Here is a 26,827-nt window from a genome sequence, read left to right on the forward strand (position 1 = left end):
AGTGGAATAAAGCTGAACGGGGGAATGCCAATTGCTGTTTGTGTGGTTGACCAGGACTGCGAATGATCAGCATTGTTATAATTATTAGAAAAATCCATAAAGTCAGACTACCTGATTAGAAATGAACAACTAACAGGAATAACACGTAAGAAAGGTTATGTATTATTTTCCCATTTTACACCTGTCCTTTTTTCCCCCTAAGGGAAGTCTTTCCGCTCCCGGGATTGGAATGACTCCTTACCCTCTCCCTTAAAACCCACATCTTTCGTCTTTCCCTCTCCTTCCCTCTTTCCTGAAGAAGCAACCATCGGTTGCGAAAGCTAGTAATTCTGTGTGTGTGTGTGTGTGTGTGTGTGTGTGTGTGTGTGTGTGTGTTTTTGTTCATTGTGCCTGTCTGCCGGCGCTTTCCCGCTTGGAATCTTTGTTCAGAATATGATACATTTAGCCACTGACATGAATTAAGAACTTTTGAATAGTAAATATAATAACTAAATTTCCATCACCAACGTGTAGTTATGTTTTTCAACTTTTCTGTCATGTTCACCCCAATTGATAGTACATGAGCAAACTCACAAATCAATTTAAGAATAAACAGTACACACACAGATGTCTCAGTATGTATGCATTGCCTATATTAGAGATATTTAGGAGCCCAAACATGTCAAAATTACTTACAATTACATCATTCATCTTGACCAACACTTCTTTTGCTAGGTCCTCAAGGCGAGTCTTCTTTTCTCGACATACACTTATTATTTTCTCTGCTTCTTTAACCTCCTTTTCCATCTCTTCTATTTTCTTCTTACTTTTCTCAGCATTCCTGGTGAAAAAAAAGAACATAACTATTTTGATGAACCAACTCAAACACAGTATCTGTAAATAGGACAAAATTAATTTTAACTTCTTGCAGGTTCATTATGTACAAGGTGCACTAATCTTTTATTCGGCCAAAATAAATACAATACATAAAAAATGGTAACCTGATATTCTTCACATTAATTCACGAGAGACTAAGATATTTGTGACTTGCACAGCAATCTATGGGGTTAGGTTCGAAAAGAAGGATTGAGAGGTGAGTGGCCTGGAGCTATGAGAGGAAGGTATGGCAAGGGAAACGGGTGTAAATATGAGGAGCTGGCACAACAAAGAGCCAGTTTACCAATCTGCAAAGCGTGGGTAGTTGCATATTGCACACTGTGATATAGAGTGATGGTTGGGGAGGAAGGGAGCAGAACAGTCTCTAGGAGACCGCCTGAATGATGAGGATGAAATGCAGATTGAATTTGTGGGGAAATGGGAGTGAATTAGTGAGGAGTAGGAAGCTAATTGAAACTCAGGGGGGAGGAAGTGCAGGTGGGGGCAGCAGATGTGATGCCAGAAGAATGTCTTAAAGCATGAAATTTTACACGTGTGGTGGCGACAGGTGAACCGGATTACATGGGTTAAGAAACAGCAACCGAGTTAACAATCCATATTCTCTAACCAACTTCTTACTCTGATATCACCTTAGATTGTATACCAAATAATCTACCACAGCTTATGCTACCTCTTATCACCATTGAAAGAGTTGTATACCAAATAATCTACCATAGCTTATGCTACCTCTTATCACCATGAAAAGAGGGAAGCTCCCCAAAACCCATCTCATTCCTCAAAGATATCTTCACCAAAAGAGATCCATTCCTATGCCACACTCACTTCCACGTTTACCACTTTAGTATCTGTATCAAAGACCCAGATGCAAGACAATCTCACAGTACATCCTACGACAAAATGCAAGTCATACACCAACTCCACTGTAGCGTTTTCTATGCCAGCTGTCCTGTATAAATGAGCTCAGGCAAGAGTGACGACTGAAGGCGTAGTCATTGGGGATTAAGCAGAGTCGTGGAGAAACAGAGTGAGGTGATTATTCTGCTTATTCTTATAGCTCATTCGAAAGCCCTTGTTCTCATCTTTTCAATAAATGTTTTACTTTTTCCAAAAATTACATATTTCAAATGTTACTGATATTCAAAAGTTTCCTGTTCCAGAATGTTCGAATCTTAAAATGTACTGCCTCCCAATCCCAACCGCTTGCCACAAGGATCATATTTCTGTGGAAGACATGCCCCGCCCGTCCGTCCACCCCGTCCTGCCCCATCAAAGGCTGGGCCACTTGTGAAAGCAACCATTTTATACACCAGCTCTGCTGCAATTATTGCCGAGCTCTTTATATTGGTATTACTGCCAACCAGCTGTCTCCCAGGATGAATGGCCACTGCCAAACTGGGACCAAGGGCGAAGCAGACCACCTTGTGGTAGAACAGCAGCTTAACATGCTTGATTTTAATGGCTGCTTCACTACCCAACCCATCTGGAACCTTCCCTCCACCACCAGTTTTTCTGAGCTGCACACTGCACAAGTGCGAATTATTCTTACAACACATTCTCCGCTCCCGAAATTATATCTGCCTCAATGTACGGTAACATACTGTTCCCACACCCTCCGTCCAACAGTTTCCATCCCCTCCACCCATTACGGCACCCCTATTCTTATCTCCCACCCTCTGTCAACACACGCAACCATATTTCCCCATTCGTCTCCTTTTTCACCCTGTTTTCTCCACTTTCCTACCCCACAGCCTCCCAACACTTTGCCTGTTCGCAGTGTAGTCCCTGCACACTCCACCAGACAGCACTCCCCCTTCCCCACTTGTACACTTCTATCCCTTCTCTGCCCCTCCACACTGCTGCTTCTATTCTATGTGACAGTTGCATGTTGCATTCTGGACCGAGCTGCTGGGGTTGGCAGTTGTTTGTGTAAGTGTGCTTGCTTGTGTGAATGAATGGTGTATGTTCCTCTCTTTCTTTTTCCGATGAAGGATGTGGCTGAAATTGTCTTATTGTGCGTGTCTACAACTTAAAATGTCATCTTTATGATAAGAAGCAATCTATCCTGGAGCTTTATTTTAACACCGTGCAGTTTATTTTAAGGAGCTTCCTTGGCAACTCACAAGTAAAATAGATTATTTCTCCTCCAAATTGTACTTCAAAGATGTTGTCCAGCCCTTTATACTCTACAGCACAACACCTGTCCAAGTTTTGTTACACAAATTTTATCAAAACTTAGAGACATAGTTTACATTAATTTATGTTTTCCTTCTTAACAGAATGGGGAACTTGAAAATGCACAAAACAATTTGTAGAACTTCAATACCATTTCACATACAATACAGCCATTGAAAATGAAAATGCCACAAAAAAACATGAGGCACATTCTACACAAAAATTTATTCTACTTCGTACAGTATTTCTTCATTGATTTAAATTTGAGATGACAGAAAAGGGTAGTGATTACATTTATCACAATTATAACCAACAGTCCACAATACTTATTGCACGGTGGAACAGGGTGTATACGACCTGGAACCACCAGAATATCCAGATATTTTTTGATCTGTGAGAAAACAGGGAAAACCTGAGAACTTTTTAGAATTCCGGAATATTTTTCCATTGTTTCAGCTTTCAGTTAAATTTTTGTAACTGACTGGTAAAAAGTAATCTTCTAACAAAGGATATTACTGTATCTGACTACTGCGGAATAATACTGCAGCAATAAAATGTGAACGACAGGGAATAAATAAATAAATAAATAAATAAATAAAACTGAAGGAGGCAACGACGAGGAGGAGGCAAGGAGGAGGAGGCAACGACGAGGAGGAGGCGAGGAGGAGGAGGAGGAGGAGGAGGAGGAGGCAAGGAGGAGGAGTGAGAAGAAGAAGAAGGAGGAGGAGTGGGCAAGGAGGAGGAGGCGAGGAGGAGGAGGAGGAGGAGAAGGAGAAGGAGGAGGAGGAGGAGGAGGAGGAGATTGGTTGGATGTGGGATTGAAGGGACCAGACTGCTAAGGTCATCGGTCCCTTGTTCCACGATAAAATCACACAAAATAAAAACTGTCAGTCATTAAAAACGGAGAACTGAGACAAGGGACGACACAATACAAGAAAGACAGACAAAGACCAGACAAACGGAACTAAAATCACACCGAGTGTGAAGGTGATTGGCCGACCATGAAAATAAGGAAAAGCCAACCACCAAATGACATTAAAACCCACAGTTTAAAACCACAGGCTAAAGGCCCAAGTCAATACAGGAAAGAAAAGGACAAACACTCAAATCATACGATAAAAACCCCCTGCCCGAATAAAACTCAACACGAGGTCCGCCATAGCAACGTCATCACATAAAAGGGCAGGGAGGGTAGCAGGCAGCGCAAACGTCTGCCTGAGTCCTGTTAAAAGCGGGCAGTCCACCAAAATGTGGACCACCGTCAGAGCTGCCCCGCAGCGACATAGCGGTGGGTCCTCCCGGCGCAACAAATGGCCGTGCGTCAGCCACGTGTGGCCAACGCACAGCCGGCAGAGGGCGACAGAGTCCTTCCGAGAGGCCCGCATGGAGGAGCGCCACACACCGGTCGTCTCCTTCACCGCCCGAAGTTTGTTGGGCGTGGGCAGGGTGCGCCACTCGTCACCCCAGGCACCAAGCACTTTCTGGCGCAAAAGAGACACGAGATCACACTCCATAAGGCCGAATTCCAGAGCCGGTGAACTCACTGCCTGTTTAGCCAGCGTGTCAAACCGCTCATTGCCCGGGATGCCGACATGACCTGGGGTCCAAACAAAGACCACGGAGCGGCCGCAACGGGCAAGAGCATGGAGCGACTCGTGGATGGCCATCACCAGACGGGAACGAGGAAAGCACTGGTCAAGAGCTTGTAAACCACTCAGGGAGTCACTACAAATGACAAAGGACTCACCTGAGCGGGAGCGGATATACTCTAGGGCGCGATAGATGGCAACCAACTCGGCAGTGTATACACTGTTCCCGGGTGCCAGCGACCGTTGCTCACAAGGATCCTCTAGAGTAAGAGCGTAACCAGTGCGATCAGAGACCATCGAACCGTCGGTATAGGCCATGGCAGATCCGGGAAACTCGGCAAGGAGAGAAAGAAAGCGGCGGCGGAGGGCCGGAGGAGGGACCGAGTCTTTCGGACCCTGTGCCAAATCCAGCCGAATGCATGGTCGGCGCACACACCAAGGGGGCAGACGGAGATTGGCCCGGGAAACAGGCGGGAGAGGAAAAAACTCAATCCCACACAGTAGAGCCCGGATGCGAACCGCGATCGTACACCCTGACCGGGGCCGCCTGTCTGGAAGATGGACGATCGAGTGCGGGAACAGGAGACGGTAGTTGGGATGCCCTGGCAAGCTACAAACGTGGGCAGCATAAGCGGCCAGAAGTCGGTCGCGTCGGATCCGCAATGGAGGAACACCAGCCTCCACAAGTAAGCTGTCAACAGGGCTTGTCCGGAATGCTCCTGTGGCGAGTCGGATCCCGCAGTGATGGATGGGATCCAGCAATTGCAACGCTGATGGCGATGCCGAACCATAAGCCACACACCCATAATCAAGGCGGGACTGGAACAGCGCTTGATACAGCCGGAGAAGGGTGGACCGATCGGCACCCCATCCGGTGTGGCTAAGGCAACGGAGAGCGTTTAAATGCCGCCAGCATGTTTGTTTAAGCTGCCTAATATGAGGCAGCCGAGTCAACCGGGCATAAAATACCAGTCCCAAGAACCGATGCGTCTCTACCACAGCAAGAGGTTCACCGTCAAGGTAAAGGCGTGGCTCAGGGTGAACCGTGCGACGCCGGCAGAAATGCACAACGCAGGTCTTAGCGGCCGAAAACTGGAAGCCGTGCGCTACAGCCCACGACTGCGCCTTGCGGATAACGCCCTGCAGCTGGCGCTCAGCAACTGCAATGCCAGCGGAGCTGTAGTAGAGGCAGAAGTCGTCTGCATACAACGAAGCTGCGACGGACGATCCCACCGCCTCAGCGAGCCCATTGATCGCAATTAAAAACAGGGAGACACTGAGGACAGACCCCTGTGGGACCCCGTTCTCCTGGACCCGGGAGGAACTATGGGACGCAGCAACTTGCACGCAGAAGGAACGAGACGACAGAAAATTCTGAATAAAAATCGGGAGCGGGCCCCTAAGACCCCACCCATGAAGTGTGGCCAGGATGTGATATCGCCAAGTCGTATCGTATGCCTTCCGCATGTCGAAGAAGACGGCAACCAGATGTTGGCGGCGTGCAAAGGCTGTACGGACGGCAGACTCTAGGGAGACCAGATTATCGACGGCAGAGCGGCCTTTACGGAACCCACCCTGAGACGGAGCCAGAAGGCCTCGAGACTCGAGGAGCCAACTCAACCTCCAGCTCAGCATACGATCTAGCAACTTGCAAAGAACGTTGGTGAGGCTTATGGGGCGGTAGCTGTCCACCTCCAACGGGTTCTTGCCAGGTTTCAACACGGGGAGGACGATGCTTTCTCGCCATTGAGACGGGAACAAACGCTCAACCCAGATGCGGTTGAAAACATCTAGGAGGCGTCGCTGGCAATTCACAGAGAGGTGTTTCAGCATCTGGCTGTGGATGCGGTCTGGCCCAGGAGCCGTATCAGGGCAAGCAGATAGGGCACTCTGGAATTCCCAGTCGCTGAAAGGAGCATTGTACGACTCCGCGTGGCGCGTGTGAAAGGAAAGCCACCAACTTTCCAACCGCTCTTTCTGGGAGCGGAAGGCCAGTGGGTAATTCGTAGATGCGGAACACTGAACAAAATGTGCTGCTAACCGGTCCGCAATCGTGTCGGAGTCAGTACACACCACTCCTTTCAGCGAAAGCCCAGGGACAGAGACAGGCGGCCGATAGCCATGGAGTCGCCTGATCTTAGCCTAAACCTGCGATGCAGAGGTACGGACGCCAATGGTGGAAACATACCATTCCCAGCACTCCTGCTTCCGTTGGCGAATAAGGCGTCGGGCACGGTCACGGAGCTGTTTAAAAACAATGAGGTTCTCCAAGGACGGGTGCCGCTTATGGCGTTGAAGAGCCCGCCAGCGATCTCTAATCGCCTCTGCGATCTCGGGCGCCCACCAAGGCACAGTCCTCCGCCGAGGGGACCCGGATGAACATGGAATCGCAGATGCCGCCGCAGATACGATGCCGGTGGTGACCGACTGAACCACCGCATCAATGGTGTCACGGGAAGGAGGTGCGATAGTGGCGAGAGAGGAGAACAAGCCCCAATCAGCCTTATTCAGAGCCCATCTGGAGGGGCGTTCAGAAGAGTGACGCTGTGGTAGTGACAGAAAGATGGGGAAATGGTCACTACCACATAAGTCGTCATGGACACTCCAGTGGATGGATGGTGAAAGTCCGGGGCTGCAGAGAGAAAGGTCGATGGCCGAAAATGTGCCATGGACAACGCTGAAATGTGTCGGCTCTCCCGTGTTTAAGAGGCAGAGGTCAAGCTGCGAGAGAAGAGTCTCGACATCTCTACCCCGGCCAGTAATCACAGCACTACCCCACAGGGGGTTATGGGCGTTAAAGTCGCCCAGTAACACAAAAGGAGGAGGCAGTTGTGCTATCAATGCAGCCAACACATGACGCGAGACATCACCATCTGGCGGAAGATACAAACTGCAGACAGTAATAGGCTGAGGCGTCCACATCCTTACAGCGACAGCCTCTAAAGGTGTGTGAAGAGGTACACATTCGCTGTAGACAGAGTTAAGGATGTAGACGCAGACTCCACCAGATACCCTCTCATAAGCTGCCCGGTTCTTGTAATAACCCCGATACCCACGTAGGGCAAGGGTCCGCATTGCCGGAAACCAAGTTTCCTGTAGGGCAATGCAGAGGAAAGGGTGCCTGCTGATGAGTTGGCGAAGCTCAGCAAGGTGATGGAAAAAAGCGCTGCAGTTCCACTGGAGTATCGCTTTGTCCATGTCCGAAAAAGGCGTGAAGGGGCCGAGGAGGCAGATCACGCCACTGGGTCACCTGCTGCCACCGATGGAGGACCAGTACAATCTGCTTCCATGGTGTCTGAGGGTCCGGCGAGATCCAGGTCCTCAGCGGACACCCGGATCTCCACCTTATCCTCGGATGCAGAGCCTGTAGGGAGCAGTGGGGTGGATGCCACCGTGTGGTCCTTGGCCTTAGAGGTCTTCTTCTTCGTCTTGTCTCTCTGGTCCTTGGGTTTCATTGGCTGGGAGGGCTCCAGCGAGTCAGCCTCCGGGACGGAGGAGGAGCGGGAAGCCCTGCGACCAGCCGCTGGTCTGCTTTTCTTCCATTGGCTGACATCACCCTTCCCAGAGGCGGAAACCTGGGAAGGAAGGGACCCAAGGGACCCTTTCCGTGCTATTCGAGCCGGGGAAGTTTGAGGCTTCCCCAGCTTAGAAGTGGGGACTGATGTCCCCGATGGTTGGGGGGTTGCTGCTCCTGAGGCAGGTAGTGCAGGAGCAGCAGGGAGTGAAGTGCCCTCCACCATCAAGGGGGCAGGTGTAGCATTCCGGCTCTGAGAGGTGGCAGTCTGAGGGAGAGCTAATGGGGCCATAACAGTAGTAGCCGCGGCGTAAGAGGCAGTCATTCGAACAGGATGGAGGCGTTCGAACTTCTGCCTGGCCTCAGTGTATGTCAGGCGGTCCAGGGTCTTATACTCCATGATTTTGCGCTCTTTCTGGAAGATCCTGCAGTCCGGCGAGCAAGGCGAGTGGTGCTCTCCGCAGTTTACACAGATGGGAGGCGGAGCACATGGAGTATTGGGATGTGATGGGCGTCCACAATCTCGACATGTTAGGCTGGAAGTACAGCGGGAAGACATATGCCCGAACTTCCAGCACTTAAAGCACCGCATCGGGGGAGGGATATATGGCTTGACGTCACGATAGACCATCACCTTGACCTTCTCAGGTAAAGTATCACCCTCGAAGGCCAAGATGAAGGCACCGGTGGCAACCTGCTTATCCCTTGGACCACGATGTACGCACCGGACGAAGTGAACACCTCGCCGCTCTAAATTGGCGCGAAGCTCGTCATCGGACTGCAATAGAAGGTCCCGATGGAATATTATGCCCTGGACCATATTAAGACTCTTATGGGGCGTGATTGTAACCGGAACATCCCCCAGCTTGTTACAATCGAGTAACCGGCGGGACTGGGTGGAAGACGCCGATTTGATCAAAACTGAGCCCGAGCGCATTTTGGACAAGCCCTCCACCTCCCCGAACTTGTCCTCTAAGTGCTCGATGAAGAACTGAAGCTTCATGGATGTAAAGGATTCACCATCAGCTCTCGTACACACCAGGTAGCGGGGCGAGTATGTTTCGCTGGCATCCTTAGTCTTTCGTTCCTCCCATGATGTAGCCAGGGAGGGGAACGATTTGGGGTCATATGTAGTTGCGTTGTATTGAGCCCTGGAACGCTTAGAGACTGCTGGCAGCTGGCCGCCAGCAAGAGATGATGTACCACGCTTCATTGCGGGTCATCCGCCCTGATGCCACCTACTCCGACCAAGGGCCCTCCCCACGGGCGCCACCCAGCCTCAGCAACGACCACCTGGCAGGACGGCCATTACCGGGAGTCCCAATGCCCCAAGGAGATTGGCATCTACTCCTTGGCATACGTGGGGAGTTAACGGCGCTGGCATCAGCAGAGCGATCCCTGTGTAGTCAGGGGGCTACAACCAACAGGGTACATGGCGGCCCCACCACAACGGACTGGCTACCGTGCTGGATTTCAGGTGATGTAGTCCAATATCGTCATTGGCGCATAAAGCGACACAGCACAGCAGACTGCAATAAACTGCACCCAAGAACAAATCCACGCCCAAGAGATGGTAGGTGAGCGGGACTGCTAAGCGATGACGACAAACCTGGCTAGAGATGGTAATGCATGATGGACACATCGCTCCTTGTAAGGCGCCCTTCCCCAATCGGCTCGCTCTTCGGAAAATTTAGAAGGATGGAGGTCAAACCCGTTAGGGGACCATCTCACAAGGCCTAAACGTTTGAGACTCCTTTTAGTCGCCTCTTACGACAGGCAGGAATACCGTGGGCCTATTTTTACCCCCCAACCCACAGGGGGGAAGGAGGAGGAGGAGAAGAAGGAGGTGAGGAGGAGGAGGAGGAGGAGGAGGAGGAGAAGAAGAAGAAGGAGGAGGAGGAGGAGGAGGAGGAGGAGGAGGAGGAGGAGGAGGAGGCAAGGAGAAGAAGAAGGAGGAGGAGGAGGAGGAGGAGGAGGCAAGGAGAAGAAGAAGGAGGAGGAGGAGGAGGAGGAGGAGGCAAGGAGAAGAAGAAGGAGGAGGAGGAGGAGGAGGAGGAGGAGGCAAGGAGAAGAAGAAGGAGGAGGAGGAGGAGGAGGAGGAGGCAAGGAGAAGAAGAAGGAGGAGGAGGAGGAGGAGGAGGAGGCAAGGAGAAGAAGAAGGAGGAGGAGGAGGAGGAGGAGGAGGCAAGGAGAAGAAGAAGGAGGAGGAGGAGGAGGAGGAGGAGGCAAGGAGAAGAAGAAGGAGGAGGAGGAGGAGGAGGAGGCAAGGAGAAGAAGGAGGAGGAGGCAAGGAGAAGAAGAAGGAGGAGGAGGAGGAGGAGGCAAGGAGAAGAAGAAGGAGGAGGAGGAGGAGGAGGCAAGGAGAAGAAGAAGGAGGAGGAGGAGGAGGAGGCAAGGAGAAGAAGAAGGAGGAGGAGGAGGAGGAGGCAAGGAGAAGAAGAAGGAGGAGGAGGAGGAGGAGGAGAAGAAGAAGGAGGCAAGGAGAAGAAGAAGGAGGAGGAGGAGGAGGAGGCAAGGAGAAGAAGAAGGAGGAGGAGGAGGAGGAGGAGAAGAAGAAGGAGGCAAGGAGAAGAAGAAGGAGGAGGAGGAGGAGGAGGCAAGGAGAAGAAGAAGGAGGAGGAGGAGGCAAGGAGGAGGAGGAGGAGGAGGAGGAGGCGAGGAGAAGAAGAAGGAGGAGGAGGAGGCGAGGAGAAGAAGAAGGAGGAGGAGGAGGCAAGGAGAAGAAGAAGGAGGAGGAGGAGGCAAGGAGAAGAAGAAGGAGGAGGAGGAGGCAAGGAGAAGAAGAAGGAGGAGGAGGAGGCAAGGAGAAGAAGAAGGAGGCAAGGAGAAGAAGAAGGAGGCAAGGAGAAGAAGAAGGAGGCAAGGAGAAGAAGAAGGAGGCAAGGAGAAGAAGAAGGAGGCAAGGAGAAGAAGAAGGAGGCAAGGAGAAGAAGAAGGAGGCAAGGAGAAGAAGAAGGAGGCAAGGAGAAGAAGAAGGAGGCAAGGAGAAGAAGAAGGAGGCAAGGAGAAGAAGAAGGAGGCAAGGAGAAGAAGAAGGAGGCAAGGAGAAGAAGAAGGAGGCAAGGAGAAGAAGAAGGAGGCAAGGAGAAGAAGAAGGAGGCAAGGAGAAGAAGAAGGAGGCAAGGAGAAGAGTAAGTAAGACAGTGAGATGGAGAAGAACAAAAAAGGAACCAACCAAAGGAAGGAAGAAACCAGAAGAAGTGAAAAACCAAAATGAACGCAAATATAGGTCGTGAATCCGTCCGTCTCCGGACGCAGGCGCTAACTACCCCTTGAGGGGGAGAGACTCCTTTTAGTCACCTCTTACGACAGGCAGGAATACCGCGGGTCTATTCTAACCCCCGAACCCGCAGGGGGTGTACGTAGGAGAGAGCAATATACTGCTTGACTTTTCGGTGAAGGTATGTTTTCGAAACTTTAACAAAAGCCTGTACCAAGCTACTGAGCGTCTCTCCTGCAGAGTCTTCCACTGGAGTTTATCTATTATCTCTGTAACGCTTTCGCGATTACTAAATGATCCTGTATCGAAGCGCGCTGCTCTCCGTTGGATCTTCTCCATCTCTTGTATCAACCCTATCTGGTACGGACCCCACACTGCTGAGCAGTATTCAAGCAGTGGGCGAACAAGCGTACTGTAACCTACTTCCTTTGTTTTCGGATGGCATTTCCTTAGGATTCTTCCAATGAATCTGCCTAGCATCTGCTTTACCGACGATCAACTTTATATGATCATTCCATTTTAAATCATTCCTAATGCGTTCTCCAAGATAATTTATGGAATTAACTGCTTCCAGTTGCTGACCTGCTATATTGTAGCTAAATGGTAACGGATCTATCTTTCTATGTATTCGCAGCACATTACACTTGTCTACATTGAGATGAAATTGCCATTCCCTGCACAATGCTTCAATTCGCTGCAGATCCTCCTGAATTTCAGTACAATTTTCCATTGTTGCAACCTCTCGATAGACGACAGCATCATCTGCAAAAAGCCTCAGTGAACTTCCGATGTCATCCACGAGGTCATTTACGTATATTGTGAATAGCAACTGTCCTATGACACACCCCTGCGGCACACCTGAAATCACTCTTACTTCCGAAGACACCTCCCCATTGAGAATGCCATGCTGCGTTCTGATATCTAGGAACTCCTCAATCCAATCACACAATTGGTCTGATAGCCCCTATCCTCTTACTTTGTTCATTAAACGACTGTGGGGAACTGTATCGAACGCCTTGCAGAAGTCAAGAAACACGGCATCTACATGTGAACCCGTGTCTATGGCCCTCCGAGTCTCGTGGACGAATAGTGCGAGCTGGGTTTCACACGACAGTCTTTTTCGAAACCCATGCTGATTCCTACAGAGTAGATTTCTAGTCTCCAGAAAAGTCGTTATACTCGAACATAATACATCTTCCAAAATTCTACAACTGATCGATGTTAGAGATATAGGTCTATAGTTCTGCACATCTGTTCCGACATCCCTTCTTGAAAACGGGGATGACCTGTGCCCTTTTCCAATCCTCTGGAACGCTACGCTCTTCTAGAGACCTAAGGTACACCGCTGCAAGAAGGGGGGCAAGTTCCTTCACGTACTCTGTGTAAAATCGAACTGGTATCCCATCAGGTCCAGCGGCCTTTCCTATTTTGAGGAATTTTAATTGTTTCTCTATCCCCCCGTCGTTTACTTCGATATCTACCAATTTGTCATCTGTGCGACAACCTAGAGAGGTAACTACAGTGCAGTCTTCCTCTGTGAAACAGTTTTGGAAAAAGACATTTTGTATTTCAGCCTTTTGTCTGTCATCCTCTGTTTCAGTACCATTTTGGCCACAGAGTGTCTGGACATTTTGTTTTGATCCACTTACCGCTTTGACATAAGACCATAATTTCTTAGGATTTTCTGGCAAGTCAGTACATAGAACTTTACTTTCGAATTCATTGAACACGTCTCGCATAGCCCTCTTCACACTACATTTCGCTTCACGTAATGTATGGTAAAACCTGTTGGGGGTCTGGTACCTGAAAAGATGCTTATCTTTGCACAGGCTTGGGAAGGTGACGTATAGCACTCAATGATCGAGATTTATCTCTTCCAACATTCCTGTTTCCATCTTTTGATAAGCTGGCGGACGCAGGCAATGAGCTGCTTAAAGGCCATTAAGTGCTCCAGGGAAGGGTGCCACTTATGCCGCTGTGAAGCTTGCAGACGCTCCTTAATTGCTTCAGCTACTCCCGCTAGCCACCAAGGGACCGTCTTATGCCAGGGGGCACTGAAAGAGTGAGGGATCGTGGTATCTGTTGCAGAAAGAATTGTTGCGGTCAGCTGCTCCACCATCACATCGATGTCAGCGAGTGTGGGAGGTTCAACGGTGACAGCAGAGGTGAAAGTTTCCCCACTACATAGAGTTATTTCTTGCATCTGCCTTATTCTGACAGCCACAGCTTAAAGAGGGAATTGAGGAGGCACAGTGTCACTACAGGCTGTGTTTCAGACAAACGCTAACTCCACTCGACACACTATTGTAGTTGCTACGGTTCCTGTAATATCACTCATAGCCGCAGAGGGCAGGGGTCCGCATTACCATGATCCAGGTTTCCTGAAGGGCAATGGAGAAAGCAGGTGTAAAGCTTAACAGCTGCCATAGCTCAGCCAGGCGGTGGAAAAAACCGCCTCAATTCCACTCGATTACGTAATCATGAGACTGGAAAGGCGTGAAACATTCTGTGAGGCAGTTTACACCTCAGGGTCACCTGTTCCCACCGACATATTGCCTTCGCAGTCTATATCCATTGTGTCTGAGGGTTCTTAGCAGATGGCAGAATCTCCACCGCATCCTCAGACGCAGAGCTTGTAGGTAGTGGTGGTGTGGGTGCCACCACTATTACTTTCGTCTTCAGGGTCTTCTTTTCTGATTTCTCTCACTGCTTCTTGGGTTTCCCTGGCTGGGAGAAATTCACTGTCTAAACTTCCGGGATTGAGGACGAGCATGAAGCCCTACGACCAGCTGCTTTTGAGCTCTTCACAACCACTGGCAAATGTCTCCTTTCCCACTAGCAGAAACGTGGAAGGGATTGACCCAAGAGACCCCTTCCTCGCGAGAGAAGCCGAAGAAGACTTACGCTTCTCCGGCTTAGAAGTGGGGTAGACATCCCAGATGGTTTGGGGAAAAGGGGGGGGGGGGGGTGTTGCTGCTCCTGAAGTAAGTGGTGTGGGAGCAACAGGGAGGGAATGCCCCCCACCATCAAGGGGTAGATGTAGTCTTCCAATTGAGAGGTTGCAGGGGATGGCAGAGCTGATGGGGTCGGAACTGTTGGAGCAGCTGTGCAGGACGACGTCTTATGTACAGGATGCAAGCATTCAAATTTTCTCTTAGCCTCATTGTAGGTCAGCTGGTCCAGGGTCTTTTACTCCATTATTTTCCTTTCTTTCTGGAGAATCCTGCAGTCTGAAGAGCAAGGCGAATCGTATTCTCCGCAGTTGACACAGATGGGAGGTGGGTCACAGTGTATTGGTGTGTAATGGGCATCCGCCGTGTGATGCATGTGACGCTGGGGGACGACATATGGCCAAACTTCCAGCACTTAAGGCACTGCATCAGGGGAGGGATATAGGGCTTTACATCAAAGCTGTACACCATCACCTTGACATTTATCTTCTCGGGATCCCTCGGACCCGGTGAACACGCTGGATGGAATGTACACCTCACAGCTCTAAATTGGCACGCAGCTCATCGTTGGACTGTAAAAGAAGGTCTCTGTGAAATATAATACCCTGGACGATATTTAAGCTCTTACAGGGCATGATGGTTACAGAAACATCTGCTTGTCACAAGTGACTAACTCCCGTGACTGGGCAGAGGATGCTGTTTTGATCAAGGCTGACCCCAGATCTCATTTTGGACAAGCCCTCAACCTCCTTGAACTTTTTCTCTAAACGCTCAATAAAAAACTGAGGCTTCATCGTCATGAAAGATGCCCCATCAACTCTTGAACATACAAGGTAGCAGGTTGAATAAGATCTGCTGTTGTTAGCCTGACATTCCTCTCATGGTGTGGCCAGGGAAGGGAACGATTTGGGCTCTTACTTCTAAGCATTGAATTGAGCTAATGATCGCTTAGAGATTCCTCGTGTTTCACCACCAGCGAGAGGTGATGGACTATGCTTCAGCGTGTGTCATCCGCCCTGATTGTCACCCACTCTGACCAGGGGGCCTCCACAAGGGCGCAACCGACCTGCAAGATGGCCATTGCCATGAGTCTCGATGCCCAAGAGGGATGGGCACCTACCCCTTGGCATATGTGGGGAGTTAACGGCTCAGGCATCAGCGGAGCGATCCCTGTGTGGTCAGGGGGCTAGAACCAACAGGGTACATGGCGGCTCCACAAGTACGGACTGGCTACGGTGCTGGATATCAGGCGCAAAGAAGTCTATGGTCATCGTCGACGCAGAAATCGACACTGCATGGTCGAAAATTCACTCAGGAAGGTGTCCTCACCCAAGAGATGGAGAATGGGCAGGACTGCAATGCAACAAAGAGAAAGTGGGCTAAAGATCTCAATGCATGATGGACACAATGCACCTTGAGGTGCCCTTCCCCAATTGGCTTGCTCTTTGGGAAAAATGTTAAAGAAAGGAGGTCAAACCGTACAGAGGCCCATCACAATAATAAGGCCTAAACGTGTGAAACTCCTTTTAGTCGCCTCTTACGACAGGCAGGAATACTTTAGGCCTATTCTAGCCCCTGGACCCACAGGGGTGTTGCGCGTAGACTTGAATGACTGTCAGACAGACCACTGTTGCCAATTCCGTTTGATTAAATAACCGACAAAATTGCATGAATTACCTGGAATTATCCGCCACTCATTCCTAATTTCATCTACTACCGATCTGCTATAATACCAGATGCACTAATATTTATTTAGAATAACTGGAATTAAAGTACATAAAGTTTATCCATATTGATTTTAGTTTGGGACGTGTGACACACCAAATCTGATTCCCAGTTCCCCAAATTGTGGATCCTCTGGGAATTGGCTAGTATCGGAATCTAATGATTCTTACATCTTGTGCATCGATTCTTTGTTATTAAATCTCTTATTTTAGAGTTCTCATTTTATCTTTACCATAGTGCAGTCACATGAAAGTAGATAAAGAAAGGAGCAGAAGAGAAAATTATAGTCAGTCTGAAATTTCTTTGTTTTACTAAAAACAGTTTAACAATCAAGAAAAAAATTTTGATCTAGAAACACATGCCAGCTGTTTAATATATTCAGTAACAGTTTTGTTATCAATAATCACTCTACAATAATATTCAGATATTTGATAAGGATTATAAACTGTGTTACATTACGAAACGTCCATCTTCAGGCAGTTTTTTTTGTACTGGGTTATCACTACCAAGCTGTTCAACACACTGTGGTGTGTGTGCGCGCACGAGAGAGAGAGAGAGAGAGAGAGAGAGAGAGAGAGAGAGAGAGAGAGAGAGAGAGAGAGAGAATATGAATAAATGAAGAGTGTAACTGCCCAGATTTCTTGTAACTGCCCAGATTTCTTGTAACTGCCCAGATTTCTTGTAACTGCCCAGATTTCTTGTAACTGCCCAGATTTCTTGTAACTGCCCAGATTTCTTGTAACTGCCCAGATTTCTTGTAACTGCCCAGATTTCTTGTAACTGCCCAGATTTCTTGTAACTGCCCAGATTTCTTGTAACTGCCCAGATTTCTTGTAACTGCCCAGATTTCTTGTAACTGCCCAGATTTGTTGTAACTGCCCAGATTTGTTGTAACTGCCCAGATTTTTTGTAACTGCCCAGATTTTTTGTAACTGCCCAGATTTTTTGTAACTGTCCCGTTAAAACTGCTCTGGGTTATTTCCCATTTATAAATATCCTGCTCAATGGTTATTTGCCAAGCCCACATCACAACAGGAGAAGGATGGGCTTGCAGCAAGGAACGGGTAGTAGTGCTACAAAGGCTGGAACTCAGTGTTGGTCAAGCATACACTCACTAAAGAGATGGGAGCCTGCTGGGAAGGAGGCAGGGGGAGTTGCTGATATGAGAAGGAAATTATGCTCAATCTGTCCTTTTTCCCCTCCTGTCACCAGTTCAATAGGCTGATAGCACTGTCATTAAAAGCTCAAGCACTACCACAAAAAGAAAATTTAGAAAAAAAATTTATCAGGTCTTGGATGTTCAATACAAGTGTGATGTTTCCCCGTTTCCCATCACTTTCCAACAAATGCAGAAATGAAATTCATCTGCTTGTTCTTTCTGATTAGGTTTCATCTCAAACAAGACTGCCATGAACAATGGCTTTCCTCATAACATAAAAGGCATAAAATGGGGTCCCCAAGACAACTTCAAAACAACATCAAAACAACATTTTAAGAAACAAAGGTAACCAGATTAACACTAAGGATGAAGCAATGGTCAGAAACTATATAGACTTAAGACAAGCCTACTATTTCTGATATCCTAGTAGTTCTATCACAGTGAAAAGAAGTGCTAACACACATACTCAAAGAATGAATGAAGCAAGAGCAGCCTTTGCAGACGCATGACCCATCTGGAAACTGAAGAAAAAAAGGAGAATGAAGGTCTGAATCTTGCAGAACAATTTTCAATCCACACTTTTCTATGGCTGAACAATGGAAGGACTGGAGGAGCCTCCAAACTTGAAACCAATGTCTGTTCAATCAGTGCTGAGTTTATCCTGGAAACTTCATCACTGCAGACAAATCAGAATCTTAGTACTGGAGTACAAATATCATTGGCCTGAGTTGGAAGAACTCTTAGAATGCAAAATAAAGAGAACACTGACTGTTCAGTGAAGTCTGATGGAACAAAGTAAGGAACACAATTTTGTGGATAACAATAAACAAGGAAAGCAATGTGAGTGGGTACAGACAGAAGTAAAAAAAATTCTTACCCAAGGGCAAGCCAGAGACAGGAAAAAAGTAGTTGTGTTTTCCACTGGCATGAAATAAGAGGATGTTCATCTTTCATTACTCTTTACCTTGAATGTAATAAAATTATTACCAACAGCTGATCATCAGAACTACAACTTTTTTAATTGTAAAAGCTTGAAGGAGCGTTACCTGGTACATTTGTTCCCAAATAAAAGAAAAAACTTTTCACAGTTTCATGAATTGATTTTGATGTTACCCAACAGATAATGTTTACTGCCACTTACCTTTCAGCAGTTTTAAGTAGTCCATTTGTTTTCCCTATATCCTGGCGCTTTTTCGTTAGTTTCTTTTTACTTTCATCAAGCTGTTTGCGGGCTGTGTCAACTTTTTTACCAACTTCGCCTTCTATTTGTAGATTAATAGATTCCACTTTCACATTTACTTTCTGTGCTTTTTCTAAGGCATCATCATAAGCTGAAAAAATATGCAACAATAGAAGAGACACCACTTTTGTAAACTACTGAGATAACCGAGCCTCTTAATAACCCAACCAAGACCATGGAAGGCCGTATAGCGAAAAAAATCATGTAGTCACAAATTTATGTGCTGTGGAAAGAGGGAGTGCCATGAACAACATATTAAAAATCCTGACTGACACGGTGGAACTGTAGTGGCGGGGTATATTTAACAGTACTTTTTTACGTTTTTCTTGAATAACTCAAACTGTGACTTCTAGCAAACATTTTTCCCATACAAAATTAAACGAAATCAAATTTATTGCAAAAAGTCTATATTCATTTTTTTCCCCTAGGGCTAATAGTTTCCTTGTAGCAGGAGACAAAAATGGTGAAGATATTAAACATTTTTCCAGTGGTATGAAATTACCGTTTATGATTAAACAAAGTGGTTTAAGAACAAATGTTAAATTTGTGTACCACATCTAAGTGCAGCAGAATCATATCAAGAGAGAAATTTATGTTCTGTGGTGCGACAGGCTGGAATGGTTATGGGAAGGGAGGTGGGGTGTATCTTAAGCACAAGGAAAGTTACGTCACCATTGTTGTCTAGCACACCCCTCCTTTCTTAGGTCTGCAAACTAAAGAGTGAGCAGGTGAGATCCCACTCTTTCTACCCCACTAATTGCATCAACATGCCCAGACGGGGTTATTTTTTGCGAAATGTCTTAACAACACATGGAATACAGGTAGGTATTGCTAGTAATACTACCATAAGAAATGTGTATGGACAGAACCTGCATAACTCTGCACACTGCTCTACATTGCTAGAGGGCAAATTGATTCTCAGCAATCCTATATGGAAGCTGTAGCAGTCTCTCCTGAAATGCAATTTTAAAAGCACTGTTCAGTTTTCAGTTTGCAGACAGACAATACCTCTCTGGTATTTCGTCCAGTTCTCTTATGTGAGGAGAAAGCAGCTTCACTGGCTTGTTTTTATACAGATGAGACATTTTCAATTCATTAATTAACTAAACAACGGACTCTCCATGTAGGAACAACAACAACGCAAGGAGACAGATTGCTAATTACCATAACTGCAAACTACAGCAGCTCAGGAGGAGTTGGGAGGTCGTATGTATGTGAGGTGTGCTTGCTTGTGTGAATCAATGGTTGGTGTGTGTGTGTGTGTGTGTGTGTGTTGTGTGTGTGTTGTGTGTGTGTTGTGTGTGTGTTGTGTGTGTGTTGTGTGTGTGTTGTGTGTGTGTTGTGTGTATTTCTGACAAAGGCTGTGGCCGAAAGCTTATGTTTTAAGTGTCTTAATTGTGCCTGTCTGCAACTTCACATGTCATTTTTACAATAAGCAGTAATCTATCTTTTCATATAACTCATTAATTGTTTATTTGCAATTGTTACAAGAGCTTTCATGTAAAATATGTAAAAATGGCTGAGAAGTTCTTCATTTGTTAAGTGTGATGTCAGCAACCTATGTAGTGCGTTGGTGAGAAAGGGACTAGATTAGTAAATGTGGCACTTTGCTGCTGTCCATTATCGACAGTGTTGTAAAGCCATGTAACCTATTGTCACTTTGTGGTGAAGTAATGAAAGAGCAGAAAATAAATATTTTGCAGGTTGTATAACATCCCAGCCATTAATAGTGGAGATATGGAAATCAGCTTTGACAAATGCATTCTGGCAGCATGATACACTTGAGACAGGTTCTTCAGTGTGGTAGGCAGTTAACAATTCCAGCAGTTGGGTGTTTTTACATAATAACTCGTCTGACAACTCCAAATACATACTCAATAAACTAATAATAAATTCACATACAAACAGGAGGTCAGTAAAGTTATTTTGTCCCCTCACATAAGCGAACTGGACAAGAAAAATGTAGCGAAGACGCAGTGTCTGTAAACTGAAAAGCAAGCAGCACTCATGCGAGGGAATCTACTTATCCCAGCAGAATGATACGGCTGCCATCCTGTCTAGAGCATAGAACAGTATGAAGAGATTCACACAGATTCTGTTCATGTGCATTTCTTAATAACTCTTATCTTTATCCACATAATGTTATAGCACACTTTGTGTAAAATACACCCCCCCCCCCCCAAACCAGCAAGGAGCAAATCTGCTTACTCTTCACCAATGATTCATGAGGCACAGTGCCGAACGGTCGAGATAACATTCTGATACAATGATGCACCCTGTAGCTGCTTCTTCTGATGTAGTGGGACTCTGCCTGGTCGGTCTTCTGTTTGCAGACCTAGGAGGATGAAAATGCATGACCACGATCCAGTGTCTTCCACTCTCACACAATCATACACTCCACTCTCACAACCTCCCCCCGTATTACACTCAGGAGCACCATTTATCCCTTGGTAAAACTCTACTGCATTTATACGGGATACATAGATTTAACATTTTTTCTTAACCCTCTTCACTTAATGATAAATATTAATTTTATCTCAAGGAAACTATTTTTAATACCTGCCGGGATAACCATGGGCGTTGGAAGATTAATGACATGGGTTGGTAAGCCAACTGGCCTGGATGTGGCTTTTAGGCTATTTCCCCACTGACTAAGTGACTACTGGGCTGGTATTCAAGTCCTGCCTCAGTAACATGATTCTCAAACATTTAGAAAACTTCTACATGAGTAAATCTACACAGGCAGTTGGGGTACATATAGAGGGGGGTGGGGGCTGTGTCATGTGGTGACAGGAAGAGCATTCGCCCACCCCATAAATTAATTGCGCTGATCCTGCATTAAGTGCGGGGGGGGGGGGGGGGGGGGGGTGGAAGGAGAAACACTCTTTTTAATAATCAGAGATTTTTCTGGATCATGCAATATGGTCACTATTAGCATTAGAGAAAAAATGAATAGAACCTTCTTCGAAGGAAATTTAACGCAGTTTTATTTTATACAAGGAGACATTCTTTAGTACCAGTGTTTTTTGAGTTTCTTGAATAACATAAAAAGTTACCTTTAAGACCCTATGTTGTTCATAGCACTGGCCCATCCCACCACTGTACGCAAAATTTTTTGATTACACAAATTTTTCCCTAATTTTCCTTCATTGACTAAACTATAATAATTTAATTTCTAGATTCAAATGGAGTACAAAAATAAAAAATATTTTAATTTAGTTTCTGCACATTATATGAAGCAAAACATTAAAAATTGTTGGTATATTTGTGAATGATGTTTTCTACAGCACTCTTAGCAAAAAGACAGGAACATTACTTCAGCTGGATCATCATCCCACAGAACAGAAGATGTTCATAACTAAATACAATTTCTTTATGGAAATGCTAAGCAAATTAAATACAAAATGTTGAAGCTGAAATAATAATCATACTAATACCAACTTGCATAACCAATCAAATGAGGTAATCATTATGAGGGAATACTAAAAACAGCGTTTATAATTGAACACAAAATGGCTTACTGAAATGTTTTATAGTGTTACACAGAAATAGCATTTTGATAAGCATGCAATACATTGATGCCTAGATACATTCAACAATCCAAAATACTACAAAAAACTGGAAGCTTGAGACTTTAAGCAAATTTACAGTTCTATGATAAAACTGAAATATGTAATGATAGAATTCTTTAGGATTAAATGAGGCCACTCACTGGAAAGCAAAAGTATTAAGCCGTCGACAGGAACACCCCTCCGAAAGAGAGATTCCATCACCCACACAACCTATACAACAGCCTAGTCAATCTGTATACCACTGCAGCTGCCAACCTGTAGGATAATACACATGTGAAACCCCCAGATCCAAGGCCTGATGAATCTACCTAGCCAGCACCTTTCTGCCCTATCAGACGCCTGCCCCATCAGACGGAGGGCCACCTGTAGAAGTAGCTGTGTCACACACAAACTCTGCTGCAATAACTGCACAGCTTTTCATGTCAGTATGGCACCCAAAAAGATGTCCACTGTAATAAATGGCCACTGCCAAACTGTGGCCAAATGCAAAGTTGAACAACCAGTGGCATAAGTTACTTTAATTCAATGGCTGCTTCACACACAGCCATCTGGATCCTTCCCTCCACCACCATCTATTCTGAAATATGCAGATGAGAATTATCCTTGCACCACACCCTTCACTACTTCCTGGCTTCAATCTTTAACTTCCTATCCCCACAGCATCTACATCTACATCTACATCGATACTCTGCAAATCACATTTAAGTGCCTGGCAGGGGGTTCATCGAACCACCTCCACTATTCTCCATCATTCCAATCTCTTATACCGCGCGGAAAGAATGAACACCTATATCTTTCTGTAAAAGTTCTGATTCCCTTATTTTATCATGGTGATCGTTTCGCCCTATGTAAGTCAGTGTCAACAAAATATTTTCGCATTCGGAGGAGAAAGTTGGTGATTGGAATTTAGTGAGAAGATTGCGTAGCAACGAAAAATGCCTTTCTTTTAATGATTTCCAGCCCAAATCCTGTATCTTTTCTCTCTCTCTCCCATATTTCACGACAATACAAAACGTGCTGCCTTTCTTTGAACTTTTTCGATTTACTCCGTCAGTTCTACCTGGTAAGGTTCCCACACCGCACAGCAGTATTCTAAAAGAGGATGGACAAATGTAGGGTAGGCAGTCTCCTTACTAGGTCTATTACATTTTCTAAGTGTCCTGCCAATAAAACGCAGCCTTTGGTTAGCCTTCCCCCACAACATTTTCTATGCATTCTTTCCAATTTAAGTTGTTCGTAATTGTAATACCTAGGTACTTAATTGAATTTAAAGCTTTTAGATTAGACTGATTTATCATTTAACCAAAGTTTAACGAGTTCCTTTTAGCACTCATGTGGATGACCTCACACTTTCCGTTATTCAGGGTCAACTGCCACTTTTCGCATCATTCAGATATGTCTTCTAAATCTTTTTGCAGTTTGTTTTGATCTTCTGATTACTTTATTAGTCGATAAATTACAGCATTATCTGCAAACAACCGAAGACGGCTGCTCAGATTGTCTCCCAAAACTACAAGAGGGCCTACAACACAACCTTGGGGAATGCCTGGAATCACTTCTGTTTTACTCCATGACTGTGTCAATTACTACGAACTGTGACCTGTCTAACAGGAAATCGCAAATTCAGTCACATAACAGACGATATTCCGTAAGCACGCAATTTCACTACGAGTCACTTGTGTGGAACAGTGTCAAAAGCCTTCCGGAAATCCAGGAATCGATCTGAAATCCCTTGTCAATAGCACTCAGCACTTCACGTGAATAAAGAGCTAGTTGTGTTTGACAGCAGCGATGTTTTCTAAACCGATGTTGACTGTGTCAATAGCCCGTTTCCTTTGAGGTAATTCATAATGTTCGAACACAATATGTGTTCTAAAATCCTGCTGCATATCGCTGTTAACAATATGGGCCTGTAATTTGGTGGATTACTCCTACTACCTTTCTTGAATATTGGTATGACCTGTGCAACTTGTCTTTGGCTATGGATTTTTCGTCGCATGAACAGTTGTATACGATTGTTAAGTATGGAGCACAGTCCGGACCAGAAGACCTTTTATTAAGTAATTTAAGTTGCTTCACTACTCCGAGGATATTTACTTCTATGTTACTCATGTTGGCAGTTGTTTTCAATTCGAATTCTGGGATATTTACTTCGTATTTTTTGTGAAGGCATTTCGGAAGGATGTGTTTAGCAACTCTGCTTTGGCAGCACTGTCCTCGATAGTATCTTAATTGCTATTGCGCAGAGAAGGCACTGATTGTTTCTTGCCGCTAACGTACTTCACGGACAACCAGAATCTCTCTGGATTTTCTGCCAGGTTTCGAGACAAAGTTTCGTTGTGGAAACTGTTACAAGCGTCTCGCATAGAACTGCGCGAAGTTTCGGGCTTCTGCAAAGGATCATCAATCTTGAGAATTTTGCTTCTGTTTTAATTTGGCACATTTGTTTCATTGTTTCTGCAACAGTGTTCTAAACCATTTGGTGCACCAAGGAGGATCAGCTCCGTTGTTTTTTAGTTTATTTGGTATAAACCTCTCAATTGCTGCCGATACTATTTATTTGAATTGAAGCCACATCTGGTCTACACTTAATAATATGGAATGAGCTGATATTGTCTCTTAGGAAGGTGTCAAGTGAATTTTTATCTGCTTTTTTGAATAGGTATATTTTTCGCTTATTTTTCGATGCTTTGGGGATTACAATATTCCATCTCACTACGACAAACCTGTGTTCACTAATCCCTGAATCGATTTTGATGCTTGTTATTAACTCAGGATTATTTGTTGCTAAGAGGTCAAGTGTTGTTTTCACAACCGTTTGCTATTCACGTGGTCTCATGAACTAACTGCTGGAAATAATTTTCAGAGAATGCGTTTAGCACAGTTTCGGATGATATTTTATGTGTACTTCTGGAATTAAAAATGTATTTTCACCAACATATCGAGGGTAAATTAAAGTAACCATCAACTATTACCTTACGAATCTGGTACTTTTTTGAAATAAAACTGAAGTTTTCTTTGAACCTTTCAGCAACTGTATCATCTGAAATGGGAGGTAGGTAAAAGGATCCAATTATTATTTTATTCCGGTTGCCAACAATAACCTTTGCCCAGACTAACTCACTGGAAGTATCTACTTCAATTTCGCGACAAGTTAAATTACTCCTAACAGCAACAAACACGCCACCGCCAACCGTGTTTGGCCTATCTTTTCGGAACACCATTAGGTTCTTCGCCACCCGACAGTTTCCTCACTTCCTGTACCAGCAGCCCTCCCAGTTCGTATCTCCTTACCACCTTAAACATGTGCAACTTCCCCCAGCTCTGACATCTGCCCACATGCCTACACCGTGTACCTGTCACTACTCCCTCTCTTATTTCCACCCAACAAACCAACTGCCTCCTGCCAAGCTGCTAGCTACCCACACCCAAGCCCTCTTCCTGACTCCCACCTCCCCTTAATTCACCTGCCAAACAGTAATCCAGGCACTGTGCGTCCAGCTAGCACTATGCAGGGGCAAGTGCACATGCAAATTTTCTTTCCTTTTTGTGTGTCGCTGTCAATAACTCAAAGCTGCTGCATTTCGATGATTAGGCTCCTTTCTCCTAAGGTATTTATATACTACAAAAACGTTCCTACTTGAATGATAAAATTCATCCTTCTATTTGAAAAAATTTTACTGGATACACACACTCTAAGGAAGGAAGGTAGGAAGGAAGGAAGGAAGGAAGGAAAGAAAGAAGGAAGGAAGGAAAGAAGGAAGGAAGGAAAGAAGGAAGGAAGGAAAGAAGGAAGGAAGGAAAGAAGGAAGGAAGGAAAGAAGGAAGGAAGGAAAGAAGGAAGGAAGGAAAGAAAGAAGGAAGGAAGGAAAGAAGGAAGGAAGGAAAGAAAGAAGGAAAGAAAGAAAGAAGGAAGGAAAGAAAGAAGGAAAGAAAGAAAGAAGGAAAGAAGGAAGGAAAGAAAGAAGGAAGGAAAGAAGGAAAGAAAGAAGGAAGGAAGGAAAGAAGGAAAGAAAGAAGGAAGGAAGGAAAGAAAGAAGGAAGGAAGGAAAGAAAGAAGGAAGGAAGGAAGGAAAGAAAGAAGGAAGGAAGGAAAGAAAGAAGGAAGGAAGGAAAGAAAGAAGGAAGGAAGGAAGGAAGGAAGGAAAGAAGGAAGGAAAGAAGGAAGGAACGAAGGAAGGAAGGAAAGAAGGAAGGAACGAAGGAAGGAAGGAAAGAAGGAAGGAACGAAGGAAGGAAGGAAAGAAGGAAGGAACGAAGGAAGGAAGGAAAGAAGGAAGGAAGGAAAAAAATGGATCAACCTAGTGCCAAGCTGTTTGCTATTTTAAATCTTAGTGTAGTAAAATTTATGACATGCTTAGTAACACCACTAGATTATGCCGATCTTGAGTACATACAATTTTTTGTAATTTTTTTCAGGATTATACACAAGTTGTTGTGTTATACCAAACTAATTCAACAAAAAACTTATTAAAACACTTGGATCCTCAAATCCAATATGCACAATACCAAATACAAATTATGTGAAAAGCATCTCCACATCTGGTCTCCTGTGTTCACGAAACTGGCAGAAATCGTAGGCCTCAATTTTTTTTGTCCCTAGCTCAATAACTTACTACATATGAGCATGACAACTTAATTACATAGTCGGTCCCAGTTAGGATCCACTGGAATCACCTTTTCAATGAACAAGTTCGAAAGCATCCATAACCGATACTACACGTAACGCAAAAAAATTAAATTTTCTGTAAAATGATCAAATTATTTGACAGTACAAAGGTTATCCAATTACAAAATTTCTTTCACTCA

The 26,827-nt window shown here is 45.5% G+C and overlaps 1 protein-coding gene across 2 annotated transcripts in view; it reads right to left on the reverse strand.

The window, feature by feature from the left end:
* Window positions 1-26,827, reverse strand: part of LOC126297598 (structural maintenance of chromosomes protein 4-like) — a 242,578-nt gene that overhangs the window by 49,430 nt on the left and 166,321 nt on the right. For both annotated transcript variants that reach the window (XM_049988578.1, XM_049988579.1), the window contains exons 15-16: window positions 18,348-18,537; window positions 676-820 (exon numbers count right to left, since the gene is read on the reverse strand). In XM_049988578.1, coding sequence (XP_049844535.1) covers window positions 676-820; window positions 18,348-18,537 — 335 coding nt within the window. The remainder of the gene's footprint in view (window positions 1-675; window positions 821-18,347; window positions 18,538-26,827) is intronic.

Source organism: Schistocerca gregaria, chromosome X (genome assembly GCF_023897955.1).
Source record: "Schistocerca gregaria isolate iqSchGreg1 chromosome X, iqSchGreg1.2, whole genome shotgun sequence".
NCBI classification, from domain to species: Eukaryota; Metazoa; Arthropoda; class Insecta; order Orthoptera; family Acrididae; genus Schistocerca; species Schistocerca gregaria.